General features: G+C 36.7%; 1 protein-coding gene across 23 annotated transcripts in view; it reads right to left on the reverse strand.

Moving 5' to 3' along the window:
• The window catches only part of THOC2 (THO complex subunit 2), a 132,794-nt gene that overhangs the window by 22,127 nt on the left and 92,653 nt on the right, over nucleotides 1-18,014 (reverse strand). For 12 of the 23 annotated variants that reach the window (XR_010139026.1, XR_010139025.1, XR_010139024.1 and 9 more), the window contains 16 exons: nucleotides 17,729-17,825; nucleotides 16,119-16,212; nucleotides 15,232-15,312; nucleotides 13,269-13,365; nucleotides 11,146-11,263; nucleotides 10,063-10,242; nucleotides 8,899-9,063; nucleotides 4,931-5,206; nucleotides 3,759-3,900; nucleotides 3,146-3,303; nucleotides 1,788-1,916; nucleotides 1,307-1,438; nucleotides 1,035-1,219; nucleotides 892-957; nucleotides 353-531; nucleotides 6-108 (listed from right to left, as the gene is read on the reverse strand). Coding sequence is in view for 19 of the 23 variants with exons in the window: in XM_054545026.1 (XP_054401001.1) it covers nucleotides 6-108; nucleotides 353-531; nucleotides 892-957; nucleotides 1,035-1,219; nucleotides 1,307-1,438; nucleotides 1,788-1,916; nucleotides 3,146-3,303; nucleotides 3,759-3,900; nucleotides 4,931-5,206; nucleotides 8,899-9,063; nucleotides 10,063-10,242; nucleotides 11,146-11,263; nucleotides 13,269-13,365; nucleotides 15,232-15,312; nucleotides 16,119-16,212; nucleotides 17,729-17,825 (2,202 nt within the window). In the remaining 4 variants the exon portion in view is untranslated. The remainder of the gene's footprint in view (nucleotides 1-5; nucleotides 109-352; nucleotides 532-891; nucleotides 958-1,034; nucleotides 1,220-1,306; nucleotides 1,439-1,787; nucleotides 1,917-3,145; nucleotides 3,304-3,758; nucleotides 3,901-4,930; nucleotides 5,207-8,898; nucleotides 9,064-10,062; nucleotides 10,243-11,145; nucleotides 11,264-13,268; nucleotides 13,366-15,231; nucleotides 15,313-16,118; nucleotides 16,213-17,728; nucleotides 17,826-18,014) is intronic. The other 11 variants (XM_024240706.2, XM_024240701.2, XM_063721263.1 and 8 more) reach the window with 3 other exon arrangements.

An 18,014-nucleotide genomic window follows, 5' to 3' on the forward strand; every position in this document is an offset into this window, starting at 1 on the left:
CCTACCTGTTAGAGCCACTATTTCCATTGCTTGAATTCCCTTTAGGTGTGGTACTAGAAGCTTTATTAACAGCTTTCACACCACACTGAGATCTCTCCCTTGATTTATCTGAAATAAAAGTAAGGTTTTATTTAACAAGCCCCTAAATGTAAATAAGCTATGATTTCAGAGCAAAATGACTAGAGAATAATTAGAAAGAAACAGCAGGCTGATTACTTCTTAACGCTTATATACTCCTATCTAGGGAATAAAAAGTAATACTAAGCCAGCATTGTACTCGTTCTGTGATACAAAACATTTCACTTTGTTGAAATAAAATATATTACTTATAAGTTTCTACAAATAAGCATACCAGTCTCCTCAGTACTGCTTTCATCCGATTTAGATGCACTTCCTATTGATGATGAAGAAGGCCCACCACCGGGTCCATTTTGCACACTGGCAACTGCATTCCTCGGAGGAGGGTCTTTGTGATGAAACTCATTTTCAGGTATCATGTATGACTTTCTACTTTTCAACTGCCCAGAGTAGCTGAAAGTCGCACAAAGTGTTTAAATATACAAACACAAATCAAAAAACATAAACATGAGGTTTTCAAGAATAAAATTAGCAAGTTATTCATTCTACTATGTGGTTCTAGAGAATTAAAAAATACCAATTTTTAATAAGTTCTTGAAGGTTTTTATAGAATGCCCAACTTTCTTAAAAATTACAATTTCACTATAAACTAATCCTTAAACTAAGATGGCTTTTTTTTTTTACTCTTGAAGATCTGTTAACTATGATGAGAAAATCATATTTCCTCCCAATCAAGAAATATCATATATGACTTTTAAAAAACTATCATCCAGTATAGACCGGAAGTTGATAATCAGAAGTGGTAACTCTCACCAGCCTGTGGGAACATGATCGCATAATCTCCCATAATCTCCTGAAGGCAGAAGATAAACTTCAACACTGTAAAACATTTTAAAGTCTTCAGAATCCTTCTGTCATCTAGTCTTGTAAATCACATTAAAATAAAATTTTGTTACCCCATAGCCAATGCATATAGATCTGGCCTCTTCTCTTTTTCTTCTTGGCAGATTTTGTGTACTCTTCTTTCCAAAGCTTGACCCAGATTCAAAACTTTTGGGTACCAAGGAAGTATTTTTGTTAGCACAATCAAGATATTCCTGATGTGAGTATATTCGCCTGTTTCAAGGCAATGTACCGATGCCTACAACAAACATTTTCAGATCCATTATTATAAAAGTACAAGTATAAAGAGAAAAATTTGCCTTTGAAAAATCCAATTTTTTTTTACCTTGGTTAGTTTGTAATGCCATTTATGTACAACATGTCGAAAATTTTCATAGTCTAATTGATCAGCCTTATTTCCACCATCAAATCCAGTTGCCCGTAATATGGTAAGGAATCCTGGATAGTTTCCACATTCCTAAGGAAATAATGTTTGTCACTTTTAAAGAAAAATTATTATCCACAAAATAGCAGAAATTGAAACTTAAGTAGACTAGATCAATGTTTCCGTGTAAAAACATCATGCGTATTTGGATAAGTAGTCACAAAAAGTTCAACTTATACAAAGATACTAATTTGGAATGTCAGTTTGAGATAGAATAAAAAAGTATACAGCACTTTTTAATAACGAATTAATTGTGCTTATAAACACAGTTTTACAACTGAATCTTAAACTCAGCTTCTCTTTTAAAACTCAACTATCTAGATATTAATGGATGTGGTCATTATATACACGGGTAAAATATAAGGGTTTTTATTAATCATACCTTTTCATATGTGGCTCTATCACTATGCCACCTGGTCACAGTCTCTAACATGCAGCAAAGAAACCTTCCGTATCGACTGGCTTCATTTTCAGTACAGCTTGCAACTGTGTAAATTATGTCAGAGAAAACCTATAGGAAAAAAATGTTTAAAAAATATAAACAAATCAAGGTCAAAATCAGTTAAAAATATTAGAATCTCTTACAGCAAGTCATAATAAACAGGTAAGCTTACTCAAAATGTATATTCCCTTTATATAAGGATACTGCAGAGAACTTTGGAGATTTTGGCTTTTGTGGGGAAATAGTGCATTCATAAAACCACCACCCAAAACAAGAACTTTTATAAAGAAAGCTGATTTACAGTGACAAGAAAAAAAAAATTATCATTATTATTACATAATAGTTTTTTTTTATTATTACATAATAGTTTCTTAACCACTTAGTCATACATATTACTGGGTTTACGGGGAGAGTAAGCAGAGGAAATGCTGATAGAAATTAAAAATAGGCAGCTGACATACTGGAACATACATTATGTTTTTTGTTTTCTTTTGAGACAGAGTCTTACTCTGTCACCCAGGCTGGAGTGCCGTGGTGCAATCTCGGCTCACTGCAAGCTCTGCCTCTCGGGTTCACGCCATTCTCCTGCCTCAGCCTCCTGAGTAGCTGGGACTACAGGCACCCGCCACCACACCCGGCTAATTTTTTTGTATTTTTTTTTAGTAGAGACGGGGTTTCACCATGTTAGCCAGGATGGTCTCGATCTCCTGACCTCGTGATCCACCCGCCTCGGCCTCCCAAAGTACTGGGATTACAGGCATGAGCCACCGCACTCGGCCACATTATGTTTTTAAACCACAAAATGTAGTAATAAGAAAAAAGCTAAATGCAAAATGTGAATATGACCATACTGAAAAGCTTCCCTGCTACTGTATGTATGGGAAGGTGTAAACTTTTTTGTCTTTTTTTTTTTTTTTTTTTTGAGAAGTGAAGGTTAAGAATGGAGAAGAGAGTTCTACCTATTATGATACAACACGTAAACTCAAATACTTAGTTAATAGTTTAACCTTGAGTGCCTATTACATATTAGGTACTTTTTATGTGTAGTGATTCATTTAATCCTCACAACAATCTTATGAAGCAGGTACTTATGCTTTACAGATAAGAAAATAGGCACAGAGAGGTTAAATAACTTGCCAAAGATCATATAGCTAGAAAGTAGTAGAGCTAGGATTCAAGTTCAGACACTTGGTTCTTGACTTCATGTTTTTTAACCAAACACACAATAATACCTCTATAAATTATAATGTTAGCTATCTTTGTGTGAGAACTTTTTAAAGGTTGCAATAAAAACTTACTCGATCATAGCAAAGAAGTGTGGAAAAATTTGGAGTTTTCTGTTGATGTACCAATTCAACAAAACGAGCACAGTAAACAGCATCAATTGCTGAAAAAATACATCGAGGAAATATACACAGCTGTAGAAATTTTGTGATGGTCTCATTTTTGGTAGATTCTAAAAATAAAGGAAGAATATATTATGTGGTAAACTTCTTCCCCAAGTGCCTCAAAGCCACCAAACATGACAACATATTACCTTTAGTGTAGAGAATACTATAAACCACAAACTATTTATAGTTTGTAACCAAATGTCATGCCTGGTCACGATTATCATTTTTACTATGTGGACTTTTTTTTCTATCTATGATTTCTCCAGAAATATGTTTTATACAGAAAAGGTGAATGACAAGCTGCCAATATGTAGTTAAAAGTTAATTAACTTCACCAGCAAACTGTATCAGTTCCTCCAGTGAACATGAAGTTGATTCTGCATTAACAAATAACCAAAGAATGGGATAGGAAACACTGAGTTGAAATGCAAACATAATACACTTTAACACCTCTAAAGTTATAATGTTTTGTTTTCTGTAATTTGCCAGCATCAGGAACATAACAATTCCAACAACTTACTTGCTAAAAGCCAGTTGTCCTTTTCCAGTTTCAATCTCTGTAGAACTCTCTGTACATGTTCCATCTGTTTCTTTTCTTCTTCAAGAAGCTTGTCCTGAAGGGCAGTACAGCGCTCCTTCTCTTTTTTCTTTTTATTTGGGGGCTACAAAGAACAAATTAGACACTTTTCTAACTATATGCACATTACCTTTCTTCTTTTAATTGAAAAGTTTAAAGAGACAAAGGCTGATAGTTTATAACTACTTTAACATGAATATAGGTCCACTTGAATGTGCTACTTTTATCTCCATTCAACACACTCGTAACACTGTCATGGCATCTTCATACACCATCAGAACAGGCTACATTTGCAACACTGACACTATTAGTCTCAGGCATGGTGTCATCTTTGACTCTTCCCTCTCCTTTATACCAACACTGGTTTACAAGCCTTGTACACTGCCACTACCTCCATCAGTCTATGCTCTCACAATAGATTGCCTAAAAAGCCACCTAGCTGGTCTTTAGCCTAATGCTAGTCAAAAAGCATCTTTCATACTGCTGTCATGAGTAATCTTTTTTTAAGTATCATTTTTTACATTACTCTCCTGCTCAGGAATCTAAAATAGCTCTCAATTTTACCATGTCTACTTTTCTCCCTGACTTCCAATTCCTACATAATCTGGCCCCATCATAACTATTCATATGCATCACTAAGTACATTCACTACATGAAAGTGAATCAGTAAAAGTGGTCTCCCTAAACCTCAATCTACTTCCTGTCTTTGCTGGAACCCTATGGTGACCTCCCTATCTGCTTCCATATTTCCAAACCTAATCTATCTTCAAGGCCTGTCCATTTCAAGACTCAGCTTTTCAATAGTCTTCTCCTAAAGAACTCTCCTCTTGAGAACTACTGCTCTTGCTATTAGAGTCACATGAATCACTTTAAGTTACTAGCATAGCCGTCAGTAGAAAAGGACACTCAAATAATTTTTGATTAATCATAACCTCCACCTAGTCACCAATCTCCTGGCCCTCCACTCAGAAGTAACTATTAAACCCCATTTAAGAAAACATTATATAGCAACAAGATCACTGTTTTAAGGAACCAGAGCTAAAACAATTTCAAAATATAGGTAACATTGAATACCATAAAGTTATTGCACTTGAACTACCAGAACAAAAACCCACCATTTCCTGATTGTCATCAATTGCTTTCATCTGGACTTTAAGTTTATTGACTTCTCGTTCATAGCTGGTGTGTGGAACTGCAAGGTCATACATTGTCAATGACCAGAATGTAGCATAGAATTGAGGGCTGATGTCATCCCAGACTTTGGAAACATGTAAGGAGACCACTGCTTCATGGACAGGTGCCATCACCATCTCACATGATGTAATGTACTTATGAACTTTATGTTGCTGTTTACTTCCCTTTTCTGATTTTTTAAGTTCATCATACTTTGACTGTAGATAAAAAGTAAAAATACATACATACATACACACACAACATAATTTATAGCTTTGACTTTCATGGTATAAAAATCTATATTCCCTCCTAAAGACTCAAAAGATGACCAATCTCAAAACTGTTGTAGAAATTCTAGTTTCTTACGAACAACGTTTATTTTAAGATAAATCATCTCTGGAAGCTATTCCAGTCTTCAGTACTGTGTGCCAACTAGGAGATTCTCAGAGGGTTCTTATCTAATCTGACCTGTTGAGTAAAGTGAACAGGGTATATGCATGTCCCCCTCTTTCATTCCCCCACCCTACTCCCTCTTGCTGCTGTATCAGGGATTGAACATGTAGGGTTTCCAGTCCTGCTTTTGAGATATTCAAGGGAACAAATAGAAGGTCTTAACATGAGAAAAGAGGAAGAATGGAACTAGTAACAGCCAACTAGGACAGAATGTAGTATCACTACATGCAGACCCTACCAACTGTTAAAATTCATCAATTAAAAACCCGGATCAAGAGGCCAAGGCGGGCAGATCACTTGAGATCAGGAATTCGAGACCAGCCTGACCAGCATGGCAAAACCCCATCTCTACAAAAAATTAGCCGGGCGTGGTGGCGCATGCCTGTAATCCCAGCTACTTGGGAGGCTGAGGTGAGAGGATCACTTGAACCCCGGAGGCGGAAGTTGCAGTGAGCTGAGATCATGCCCCTTCACTCCAGACTGGATGACAGAAGGAGACTATCTCAAAAAATAAAAAATAAAATAAAATAAAAAGCTGGATCAACACTAAGAAAAGTTATGAGAAATTTGTTTTAAGACTGCTAAGTAGGGTGACCAATTGTCAGGGTTTGCTGGGGATTCAGGGATTTCTGAGGATTTAAGACTTCAGTGCTAAAACTGGGAACATCCCAGGCAAACCAGGACCAACTGGTTACTCTACTGCTAAGCCAAATAAATTTTTCTGTGAAAAGCTGTGGTATATTGAAGTTTAAAGCATGTGAGAACTGATGCTGCAGCTTCTTTCGTTTGACTGGTTTATCCTAATTTGGGGGAAAAAAACAGAGGAATGCCATATTCTTAATTGTATGAGGAAAAAAAATTGTTAGTACAATGGGAGGTGCTGCAGAGATATGTGTATGCCAAATATATTATACATATATATATATACACACAAACAAAAACATATATATATTCTATATATATGAAGATAACATATATATTATACATGAACACACACACACACACACACACACACACACACACATATATATGAAGATAACACAGAGTTGCTGCTATTGTTTCACATCCTTCAGTCTCTTTAGGATGAAAGAGCTCTCATCCAGAAAATTTTGTTTAGGTTAGGTATCACCCTTAATATGAACCCAAAGGAAGTCCTAAAACTAGTTACTTCTTTACGTTAGAAAATCACTTAAATCATTCTATTTGTGCTAAACACATAACCCAAAACGAGATGATCAAAGGTTCTGCTTCCAGTTCTACACTGTGATACGCAAAAGAGTCTCAGTTCCTTACAGCTCAGTTACCTGCCTTCCTTCCTGAGTGCTCAATTTTACAATTGTTCTAGAATTTTACAATTGTTCTAGAAGTGGGAAGATTTATGCTCTGTTATCCCCATTTTAGAGAGCATGCTGACAACCACTGAGACCACATAAGTGACAAAGTTACGAAGAACATTAGTTATGAAAAAGGAGCCCCAATTGCATCAGAAACCTGAGGGAATAGCAGTTGGGAAAACAGAGAGTGTTTTTTAATTTAGAGGACAGGTCTTATTGAAGGTAACTAATATGAATCTAGATGAGCAGAATGACTTCTGCTAAGGTTCTAACAAAACGGGATAAAATAGGGCTGACATTATCTGCATAAAAGACAGCCTAATTACCTGTTCTGGGCAAGATCTAGAATATGAACTAGGTAAAAGCCTATCTTTCAGACCTGTGTCTCAAGGTGGACCACAACCTCTACAATTGAAACTAAAAATTAGTTTATAGGTATGAGAGGGTTACATGATACCGCCAATCTCCCCAGTTCTCTGGGTCTGAATCTGTGATTTCTATTGCTAGGAACCCCATAGTCGCTATCTAGTTAGAAAAATAGGCTTGGTCAGAAAATAAGGCTATACTTCATATTTACCTAGGATGAATATGTCCTTGTCTAAAGTCAGTTTAACTCCCACTTCAAGTTCATACCTTCAATCAAATGAAGAGACATAACAGTTCTACATTTCAAATTGCCTGGGGAACTGGACTTATGGAATAGAACTGATATCCACAATTATTGCTGTACTTCTCACTATTGTTCAAAAATCTCATCTCAAGAATCTGAGCAGGCCAGGCACAGTGGCTCATGCCTATAATGCCAGCACTTTGAGAGGCCAAGGCAGGCGGATCACCTGAGGTCAGGAGTTTGAGACCAGCCTGGCCAACATGGTGAAACCTCATCTCTTCTAAAAATACAAAAATTAGCTGGGTGTGGTGGTGGGCACCTGTAATCCCAGCTACTTGGGAGCCTGGGATAGGAGTATTGCTTGAACCCAGGAGATGGAAGTTGCAGTGAGCTGAGATTGCACCACTGCACTCCAGCCTGAGAGACAGAGCGAGACTCCATCTCAAAAAAAAAAAAAAAAATCTGGGCAGCATTTGGCTGAATTATCCTCAAGAGAGCCTGCTGATAGTCAATTTATAGAGGGGACATAGCAGTCACCTAATACACATTTTCACTCTCTCGACGAAGGCTCTTCAACAGAGGCTTTCACTCAAGAAGCAAAAGCAAGGATCCCCAGGACAGCTTGGATGCCCATCCAGCGCAACCCCAAGGTTGCTGGGAAACCCCTTTTCCAAAGAGTGGCATGTTGCCTACAGATAAAAGACTTATATCTGACTTGGCTATACAGCCACTTCCATTTAGTTTTCTGTTTTCTTCCAAGCCTGAGAGGGAAATGCCATTTCTTTGTTTAGGTTTTTGTATCTCTTAAAAGACAAAGATAACATTTTACACAAGTAAGAGAGAAAAGGTAGCTTGAATGACCTGCTCCATTTTCTGAGCTGGCAAAGTTCAGCCAACCTCAGACAACCAGGTGTTCCTGTTTGCTAGGATTCCATATTGCTGATTAGTGTGTTCACTTAGCACAGGGCAGGTCAGAATTCCTAAGATGAAGAAATTCTCCCACCTCTGTCTGTCAAGAAATCAGGTACCCTCTTGCACAGCTGAGACTGATCTACCATGGGGTGTGACAACAGTAAGACATTACACAAAGACGGCATACAATTCTCTGGATTGAGAGGATCTAAAGGGGAAGAAGCAGCCTAACACCACTCCCTTATTGTCTTTTTCCCTTCAGAGTGTATACATAACACAGGAATTTCTGCATAGTGCTAATACAGTGATAATTAAATCAAGCAGCAGTTAGTTAGGAAAGAAGTGGGAGACTGTAGCAGTTGATATGTAAACACTAACAGCAGATGTTTGATTAAATGATCAATTAGACTCCAAATTTCTCATCACCTTTTTTGTATACCTCTACCACACAGCTTTGTACCCCTATTGGAAACAAAGAAGGGATCCTAGTTTAAGGGCCAAGACCGTTCCCCAAAATCTGTAGTGAAATGTACTTACAGATAAAACCGTTAAGAAATAATTTGGATCGCTCTTGAGCGGCAGCAAAGACACTTGTACTTACCGAAATATGATGGGCATACATTGGCCTAGACAGGAAAAATGCTGCATCATGGGGTGTATGAAATTCATTACAGAGTACATCAATTGAAGGCACTCGCTTTATATAATCTTCTGTGCTCAGATTAGATGCTAAAAACCCACCAAACTGCACCAGGGTATCATGACACTAAATTTAAAAAATAAGACAAAATCAACATATTTTCCAAAGTGATTAAGAAGTCATTTTAGGAATATTTTAACAATTAAGAATCCAAATTTTATAACTTAAAAGGACTTTAGAGACCATCTACAAGTATAATCACATGACCATATTACAAAAAAAGATGCCAAGGCCCTGACAGGTTGACTAATCCAAGGTTTTACTAGCCAACTAGGTCTCTTAAATGTCAAGCTGTTGTTCATCACTTTTAGTGGAATATATTTACCTAAATCAAATAAAATAATAACCATAGGCAAACAGAAGTCAATTCCTTTGCCCTTAAAAGAAGAAAACTTTATTTACAGAATATATTCATAAATATTAAGTACCAAAACCTAAGATTAGCCCACAAAATGTGTTTAACTATCATCAACTGTAACACAAAGAAAAAGAGAGATAGCAACCCAGCCTGGGCAACATGGCAGAGGCCCGACTACAAAAAAAAAATCTAAAAATTAGCCAGGTGTGGTGGTGCATGCCTATAATCCCCAGCTACTCGGGAGGCTGAGGTAGACTGATCACTTGAGCCAGGGAGGCCAAGGCTACAGTGAGCTGAGATCATGCACTGCACTCTAGCCTGGGTAACAGAGTGAGGCTTTGTCTCAAAAAAAAAAAAAAAAGGGAAAAGAGAGTGAGCATGCACAAGTGGGCAAGCAAGCATCTATTCTGTTATGACTGAGATTTCCAGAGATCGGGAAAGATATAAATGCAAACAACTTGAAGTTGCAGGAATTTAACGATGTAATATTTAATTAATCGACAGCCTTACACATAACATCTCTTGGAGCTATCTCTTAAATATCATAATTTACAAAGAAATAGGCCCTATTTCCAGAATGTCTTTCACATTAGGATGTCTCATATTCACATGATGTGCAAAAATGACATTTTTCAAATTATAACACATTATCTTCCTTTTACAGGATTAAAAACATGTACATAAACATAAAAGCCACTTTAACTTGCCTGGTCATAGAGCTTTCCCACAAGTTTCAAATGTTTCTCTCCACCTTCCTGAAAGATTACCCCATTTCTCTGCTGAGCCATAAGCAGACAGAGAGGAAGGGCAAGATCATGGTCCAATAGGGCATCCTTTAATCTCTGAGAGGATTTTTTAGTGTTTCTGATCTGACCAAAATAACCACCCTGCACAAGGGAAGACACAAATTTACCAGTGTACAGTACATAACCCATGCTAATTTGAAAAAGACACAAAAAAGTTGAGTTAAAATCCTTAATATAAAAAACTCCTACATTCCACATTCCTTCCCTTACACAAATTTATTTCAGTGACTATTACTGACTACAGTCACTGGCTTAAAGACAAATGTCAACTGAATTTAAATTTTTGCATATTTTCCATTTTCCACCTTGCAGTCCCCTCATAAAGGATTATTCATTATTCAGTATGGCACAGATTCAACAGAGCAACTAAGACTTAAGGGAGTGAGGATATCAAGGATCATAGAAGATGTAGTAATTATTTGGTAATTATTTTATTTATTTATTATTTTTTGAGACAGAGTCTCACTCTTCTTGCCCAGAATGGAGTACGATGGCGAGATCTTGGCTCACTGCAACCTCCGCCTCCTGGGTTCAAGCAATTCTCCTGCCTCAGCCTCCCAAGTAGCTGGGATTACAGGCGCCCACTACTACGCCTGGCTAATTTTTTGTATTTTTAGTAGAGGCAGGGTTTTGCCATGTTGGCCAGGTTGGTCTCGAACTCCTGACCTCAGGTGATCCACCCACCTCAGCCTCCCGAAGTGTTGGGATTATAAGCGTTAGCCACCACGCCCAGCCTTATTTGGTAATTATTTTCCTTACAGATGCATTACTTACTGTCTTTTATACTTTGTTTCAGCTTTTTTAAAAAGTTAAAGTAATTACTGTATCTCAATTTCAAAAGGGGGTTAGGGGTGGTTGTGAAAGGAAGGTATGTATGGCTTTGACATTTGGTTTTATAAACTTATATATTGTTTGGATTCTTTACTATGACCATGCATACATTATGAATTTTAAAAGTTGATGAACAAAAATAGCAATTCTTACCTCAGCTTTTAGCTGCTCTCCACCAGTCATAGCCTCTAGTTGCTCCATTGTCATTTCCTCTGTAATTTCTATTCCTGCCATTTTTTGTACCACTTCTTTCAATATAAGCAGGTCAAAACTATTCAAAAAGAAAAAAGAAACAGTCTATAGTTAGAACTTCAAATATAAAAGTAACAATATATTGTAATTAATATACTGAGAAACCCTAAATTATTTGTATATAAATATGGGGGAAGGGGCTGAAGCAGTTTTTAACTGCATTCCTAGAACTATATGACAAATACTTGGTGCGTAAGTTTATTTTAACTTTTACTTGGAAATAATTTCAAATTTACAGATAGGATGGAAAAATAAAAACAGTACAAAGCTCACCCATATATCCTTTACCTCAACTTCACCTGGTAACATTTTTACTCCTGCTTGATCATTTGCATTTTCTCTCCCTCTCTGGAGCCCCTCTCTACATACATAGTCACACACTCAATTTTTTAATCATTTGAGGGAAAATTATTTACATCATGGCCTTTTACCCCAAAATTTCTAAGACTGAATTTCCTAAGAGAGCTATTCTCTTAAATAACCACAGCACAGTTATCAATTTTAGCACATCTAACGCTGATACAATACTTTAATCTACCATTCATATTTCATTTTATCAGTTGACCCAATAAAGTCCTTCATAGCATTTTTTCTCCTCCAATACAGGATGGCCAAAATGTTTTTGATGGTATAGAGCCATTTCTAAATAATCCATTTCCTAAACAGGGACAAAGATGTAGCATGGTCACATACACTTGGAAGCGAGGCAGGGAAGGAAGGAAAAAAAGAAATTCTAAGTTGTGGTATCTGAGCCAAAGATGACAATTTAGTGGCCAGCCCAGAGCACATTTCAGTAACGTGCCAACAGTTACGCTTTTTAATCTTCAAAGTTTAGGACTACCAATGGAAATAATACCTTATGTCCTCTAAGATCTTCTTTAATTAATCTAAACAAAGTAAAAACATTCTTTCCTAAAACATACAGATGTTTTTCCAAACATAAAGTCAGACATACCCAAGACACAAGCTAACAGACGAAAGAACCATTTTCTAAGATTCTTATTGTTTGTTCTCTCAACTTGCCTTGCTTTCCTTAGTTTTGTTTGTTGTTTTTTTTTTAAAGAAAACCCTCATGAAAACTAGTATATAAGTACCAATGAAACAGTTTATTTTTTCTTTAAAGTATGTTTTAATTAGATGGTCACAAAAACTGTATTCACAGTACAGAAAGCTGAGTTATAGATTAAAAAATGATGCATGTTCTCCTGGCCTACAGACAAAGAATAAAAATATATAGAAATGGCAGAGAGACGAGCATAAGGGATGTGCCCATAAAATCATAAGTTTAAATTTTTTTTAAGTTTTCCCTAAGCCAAAATAAGAATCTGTCAATAATTACTTAGGTAATACTTGTTTGGAACACCAAGTAGCTTTTAATTTTTTGTTTGTTTGCTTTCTACCAGAAAGCTTCTGAAAACAATTCAGGTTCTTTGATTCTAGTCAGTCTACTTCTCATGAGGTTTAATAAACATACATACTAATTCAAACTCTAAGCACTGATATTGGCCCAAAAAAAAAATAAACTTCAGTATTTATAAAGAAAAAAGGACATTGTCCAAAAGGTATGGAAACCTTACGTATCTCTAAAACTCAAATTCAAAAATTATGCTTTAAAGGTATTATATACACCCTCAAGATAAACAAGTTCCTACCAGATGTTCAATGTGATACAGGTCAATTACTGCATACTGACCTAGTGCAGTATGTTTTGTTATATGAAGATATACAATATATCATATTAGCCATTTACTTAAAAGCCTAATAGGCAGTCAAATAACTGAAAGTATCTTTTTAGTGCATTAACATATATAGCCAAATAGTACATTTATTCATGAAAAAAGGTGTCTATTTATGTATTAAGTTATCATTTAACTAAAGAATTTCATGTAAATAAGTGAGCAACTATTCTACTTGAGCCTACAACCAACAAGTAAGTAGTCTTTCGGGATAACAGGAGTCTCAATAACCCCAAACCACCAGAAGTACTCTATTGAATTTCGTTATATATAATTTGCTATGAATACCTTTTGCCCGCCTTTAGCTGATTGGCAACATACTGAAGAAGACCAGCAAGATCAATTGGATATTTACGAAAAACTGCACCACAGAAACTAGCCAGACCTATATAAAATAAAAAAAGAGTAAAAACAACTCATAAAACAAAATGCACAAGTATCATTTCAACTAAACCTCTAAAACAAAATGAGGTAGCAATAATTGTATTGCTGATGCTGTTGAATGGAGTTTCATAATAATAACAATAACCAATATTTATTGAGCATACATATGTCAAGCACTGTACCAAGCACTTTATAATGATTATCTCATTTAATCCTTGCAACTATTATCCTAGGTTGGTATAACCTATAGATAAGGCAAATTCAGAACAGATATGTCATGTAACTTGCTCATGGTCACATAGTACAAAGTAGAGCAGTAAGTCAAATCTTTGCAGCCTGATTCCAGAGTTTGTGAAACTAAGATATAACAAAATCTTGCAGATCACTCAGTAAACTTGAATAAATTACAAAACGCCAGCCCCCGAATGTGAATCAAGAAAAAAAAAAAATCTCTTTTTATCTTGGAACATGCTACTAGTTGTGGAGATGCAAGAAAATAAAGTATTACCAGACCTAGAAGCAGACAAGAGACCAACTTTAACCAATGGTCCTTATCATACCATGAATAGGGAGGAGACTCCAGCCAATACAAGAGTAGGAGATTCAAGTAAAGTCAAGTGCTCTGCAGCCTATTCCACAACTATTTGCTAAGCACCTAAATGATATTGGACAAAACACAAGTCCTGCCCTCAAGGAGTTGAGTCTAGTGGAAGATACAGAAAAGTAAACAAATAACTATGATGAGCAAAAGGCTCCATGGGAATATAAAAGAGGAGCGCCCAATTCAGACTTTTGGGTGGGAGCATTAACAGAAAAAGCTTTCCAGAGGAAGTGACCTCTAAGCTGAAATCTAATGAATAAACAGAACATGGAGTGGGCCATGAAGGGTATTCCAAGTCAAGTGAATAATGGGCAAAAGTTCATGGAAAGTACAAGAAGTTCAGTATTAATGGAATCTAGAATATTGGGAAGCAGGGAAAAGATGAGGCTAGAACAGTGCAAAAGGACCTGATTTCAAAAGAACTTACTTGTATGACTTATTAAACATTTCAGACTTTAAAGGACAATGGGGAGCCACTGCAAGATTCCGCTATCAGATACAATAAGTTGAAAGAAAAGGAACTGGCTGCTAGAAACCAAAGGTACAAGAATTAAAAAGAAATATGGTTAGTTTTTTTGGTTAAACTAAGTCAAGTTTTTGTTCTTTTAAGATGACTGGAACCTCAGGATGGAATGGGAAGAAATGAGACTAGATCCCTTACGATCAACTCCTATGAAATAATGTTAGTTAAAAAGGAGATTTTTGGCTAGGCATGGTGGCTCATGCCTGTAATCCCAGCACTTTGGGAGGCCAAGGCAGGCGGATCACTTGAGGTCAGGAGTTCAAGACCAGCCTGGCCAACATGGTGAAACCCTGCCTCTAACGAAAACACAAAAATTAGCTGGGCGTGGCGGCGCGTGCCTGTAATCCCAGCTACTCGGGAGGCTGAGGCAGGAGAATTGCTAGAACCTGGGAGGCGGAGGCTGCAGTGAGTCAAGATCACGCCACTGCACTCCTGCCTAGATGACAGAGCGAGACTCCATCTCAAAAAAATAAAATAAAAAGAAGGAGATTTCACCTCCCCAGTAATGCTTACCCAAATTCTATCACAGTCAATAACGGTCTCTTAAGTCAGGAAAATAAATAAGTACCATATCAACCTCCTTATATAGCCAAGGGCTCTGTAGAACAAACTCAGTAGCTAGATATTCTCAACAACTCTTAACAAATAGGCTTCTAAAAGTCTCTAAGCATAGGTAATAAAATACATGACATGGCAGTTACCACAGATAGCAATTTCATCTTTGGAAAAATAAAAATACTTACTCTGAAGCCAGCTTGAGATGGTTGTGTCATCATGTTTCATTCTTTCCTTTTCTGGATTAGCTAAAGCTTCAATGATACAATCTTTCATATATTAAGAAAAAACTAAGTCATTACATCTCTAATAAAGACCCTTAAAACATAAATATGCCACATCATAGGGGCAAAATTGTTGGGCATTACAAATTATTTTTCTTTTTTTCCAAGACCAGGGATGTTGCTAAAACTAATTATTGAAAAGTACACTTACTGTAGTACCAACATTTCTTCTTTAGCCTCCTTTCCACCTTTCAGCAATCAAGACAGATTCCATCAATATCAAGATGTTTGGTAAGCCAGCTGGGTGCAGTGGCTCATGCCTGTAATCCCAGCACTTTGGGAGGCCAAGGTGGGTGGATCACTTGACGTCAGGAATTCAAGATCACCCTGGCCAACCCAGTGAAATCCCACCTCCACTAAAAACAAGGAAATTAGCCAGGTGTGGTAGCACACGCCTGTAATCCCAGCTACTTGGGAAGCTGAGGCAAGAGACTCGCTTGAACCCAGGAGGCGGAGGTTGCAATGAGCCGAGACAGTGCCACTGCATTCCAGCCTGGGTGACAGAGCAAAAGTCTGTCTCACAAAAAAAAAAAAAAGGTTGGTAAGCCTAATATGCCTCCCTTTATACAATACAAAGACACACACACACACACACACACACACACACTCTCTCTCTCTCTCTCTCTCTCTCTCACACACAAACACACACACACAACTGACTGACCAAACTTCAGATCAGCCACCTGAATCAACCTCAGATGGTTACTAAAGGAAAACAGAATGAAAATAAAACATTTACCACATGATCTATTAAATATGAAATCTACATATTACTTCACTTGAAAGGATACAGGCCAAGACATCATAATTCAACGAAGTGAGGTATTTCAATGAATCTACTACAGGTGTTATTAAGTTATCATACTTCTGTATTTGTGACAAGATCTGGAAAACAGCAACAAACAATAGAAGGCATTAACTGATCAAAGGATTTCTACTGTGCCAACTAATGGCTACACTTTCTATTTTTCAAAAGAAATAATGCTTATAATTAAAGTGGTTTCCTATATAAATATTTAAATAAAGTGGTTTCTATATAAATATTTCATATTTATATAGAAATTACTATTTTATCACTGCCTTAAAGAATATTTTCTTAGGCTACATTTTTCAGTTAGAAAATAATTCCAATTCTATAAAAAATGACAGTGGTAATCTGACTGGAACGGCAATGAAACTGTAGATTCCTTTGGGTGGTATGGACATTTTAACTATATTGATTCTTCCTATCCAAGAGCATGGAATGTCTTTCCATTTGCTTGTATCATCTATGATTTCTTTCATCAGTGTTTTATAGTTCTAGTAGAAATCTTTCACCTCCTTGGTTAGATGTATCTCTTGGTACTTTTTTTGTGGCTATTGTAAATGGGATTGTGCTCTTGATTTGGTTTTCAGCTTGAACATTATTGGTACATAGAAATGCTACTGATTTTTGTATGTTGATTTTGTATCCTGAAATTTTACTATGGGTACACACAGACATAAAGATAGAAAGACACTGGGGACTCTAAAAGTTAAGTGGGGTGTGGCAAGGTTTGAAAAACTACCTATTGGGTACTGTGCTCACTATTTGGGTGAGGAGTTCGATAGAAACCCAAACCTCAGCATTATGCAATACATCCATGTAATAAACCTGCACATGTACCCCTTGCATCTTAAAAATATTAATTTAAAAAGGAAATAATTCCAGGCCTAAAGCTGAATTTTGGAATGAAAGAGTCTAGTCTCTCTCATATGTTTTAGATATCTCCAAATATTGGCCAGGTGTGGCGGCTCACGCCTATAATCCTAGCACTTTGGGAGGCCGAGGCGGATGGATTACCTGAGGTCAGGAGTTCAAGATCAGCCTGGCCAACATGGTGAAACCACATCTCTACTAAAAATACAAAAAATTAGCCAAGTGCAGTGGCACGCGCCTGTAATCCCAGCTACTTGGAAGGCTGAGGCAGGAGAATCGCTTGAACCCAGGAGGCAGAGGTTGCGGTGAGCCAAGATCGGGTCACTGCACTCCAGCCTGGGCAACAGAGCAAGACTTCATCTCAAAAATAAATAAATAAATAATAAATAAATAAATAAATATTGCAGTGATAGTATTACATATAAATCACAATGAAATGTTATTTGAATGTTTCTAAAAGCTAACATCAAGTAATACCTCCAGAAATCAAAATGTGGTATACAAAATAACATTATATATACAAAATAACTATTATATTGCCTATAATAGTAGCACTGTTACATATTACTATTAATAGAAAAATAGATCAATGTGTTAAATATATTGTGTAGTAATTTTGTTTTTAGCATAACCTTACAATGTTTCATTTTCTAACGTCATTCTATTTCCACTTGCACTGATTTAAAGGCAACAGAAAGAAAAATCCCTTAAAATAATATTAACCTCAAAACATACATAATCAAACAAAATGGTTGGATTGCTGTGGCTCAACTTCCCAATTTGTCTTCCAGAAGGCTTCACATTTTCCTTGGTTAGGCGCCTACGGAGGAAGAAAAAGGTGGCAGGGATAATCTTAAGTAACATTCCTTGTAACGTTGACAGCTTTGTTACATCATCGTGGGGGGAAAAGCAATTATTCCCCAAATATCCAAAACGGATTCATGTAAACAACCACATTCATCACATCCTTTATGGTAGGATTTGGGCTATTTTGGTTAGGGATTCTCTC

The sequence above is a fragment of the Pongo abelii genome, chromosome X (genome assembly GCF_028885655.2).
Source record: "Pongo abelii isolate AG06213 chromosome X, NHGRI_mPonAbe1-v2.0_pri, whole genome shotgun sequence".
Taxonomy (NCBI): domain Eukaryota; kingdom Metazoa; phylum Chordata; class Mammalia; order Primates; family Hominidae; genus Pongo; species Pongo abelii.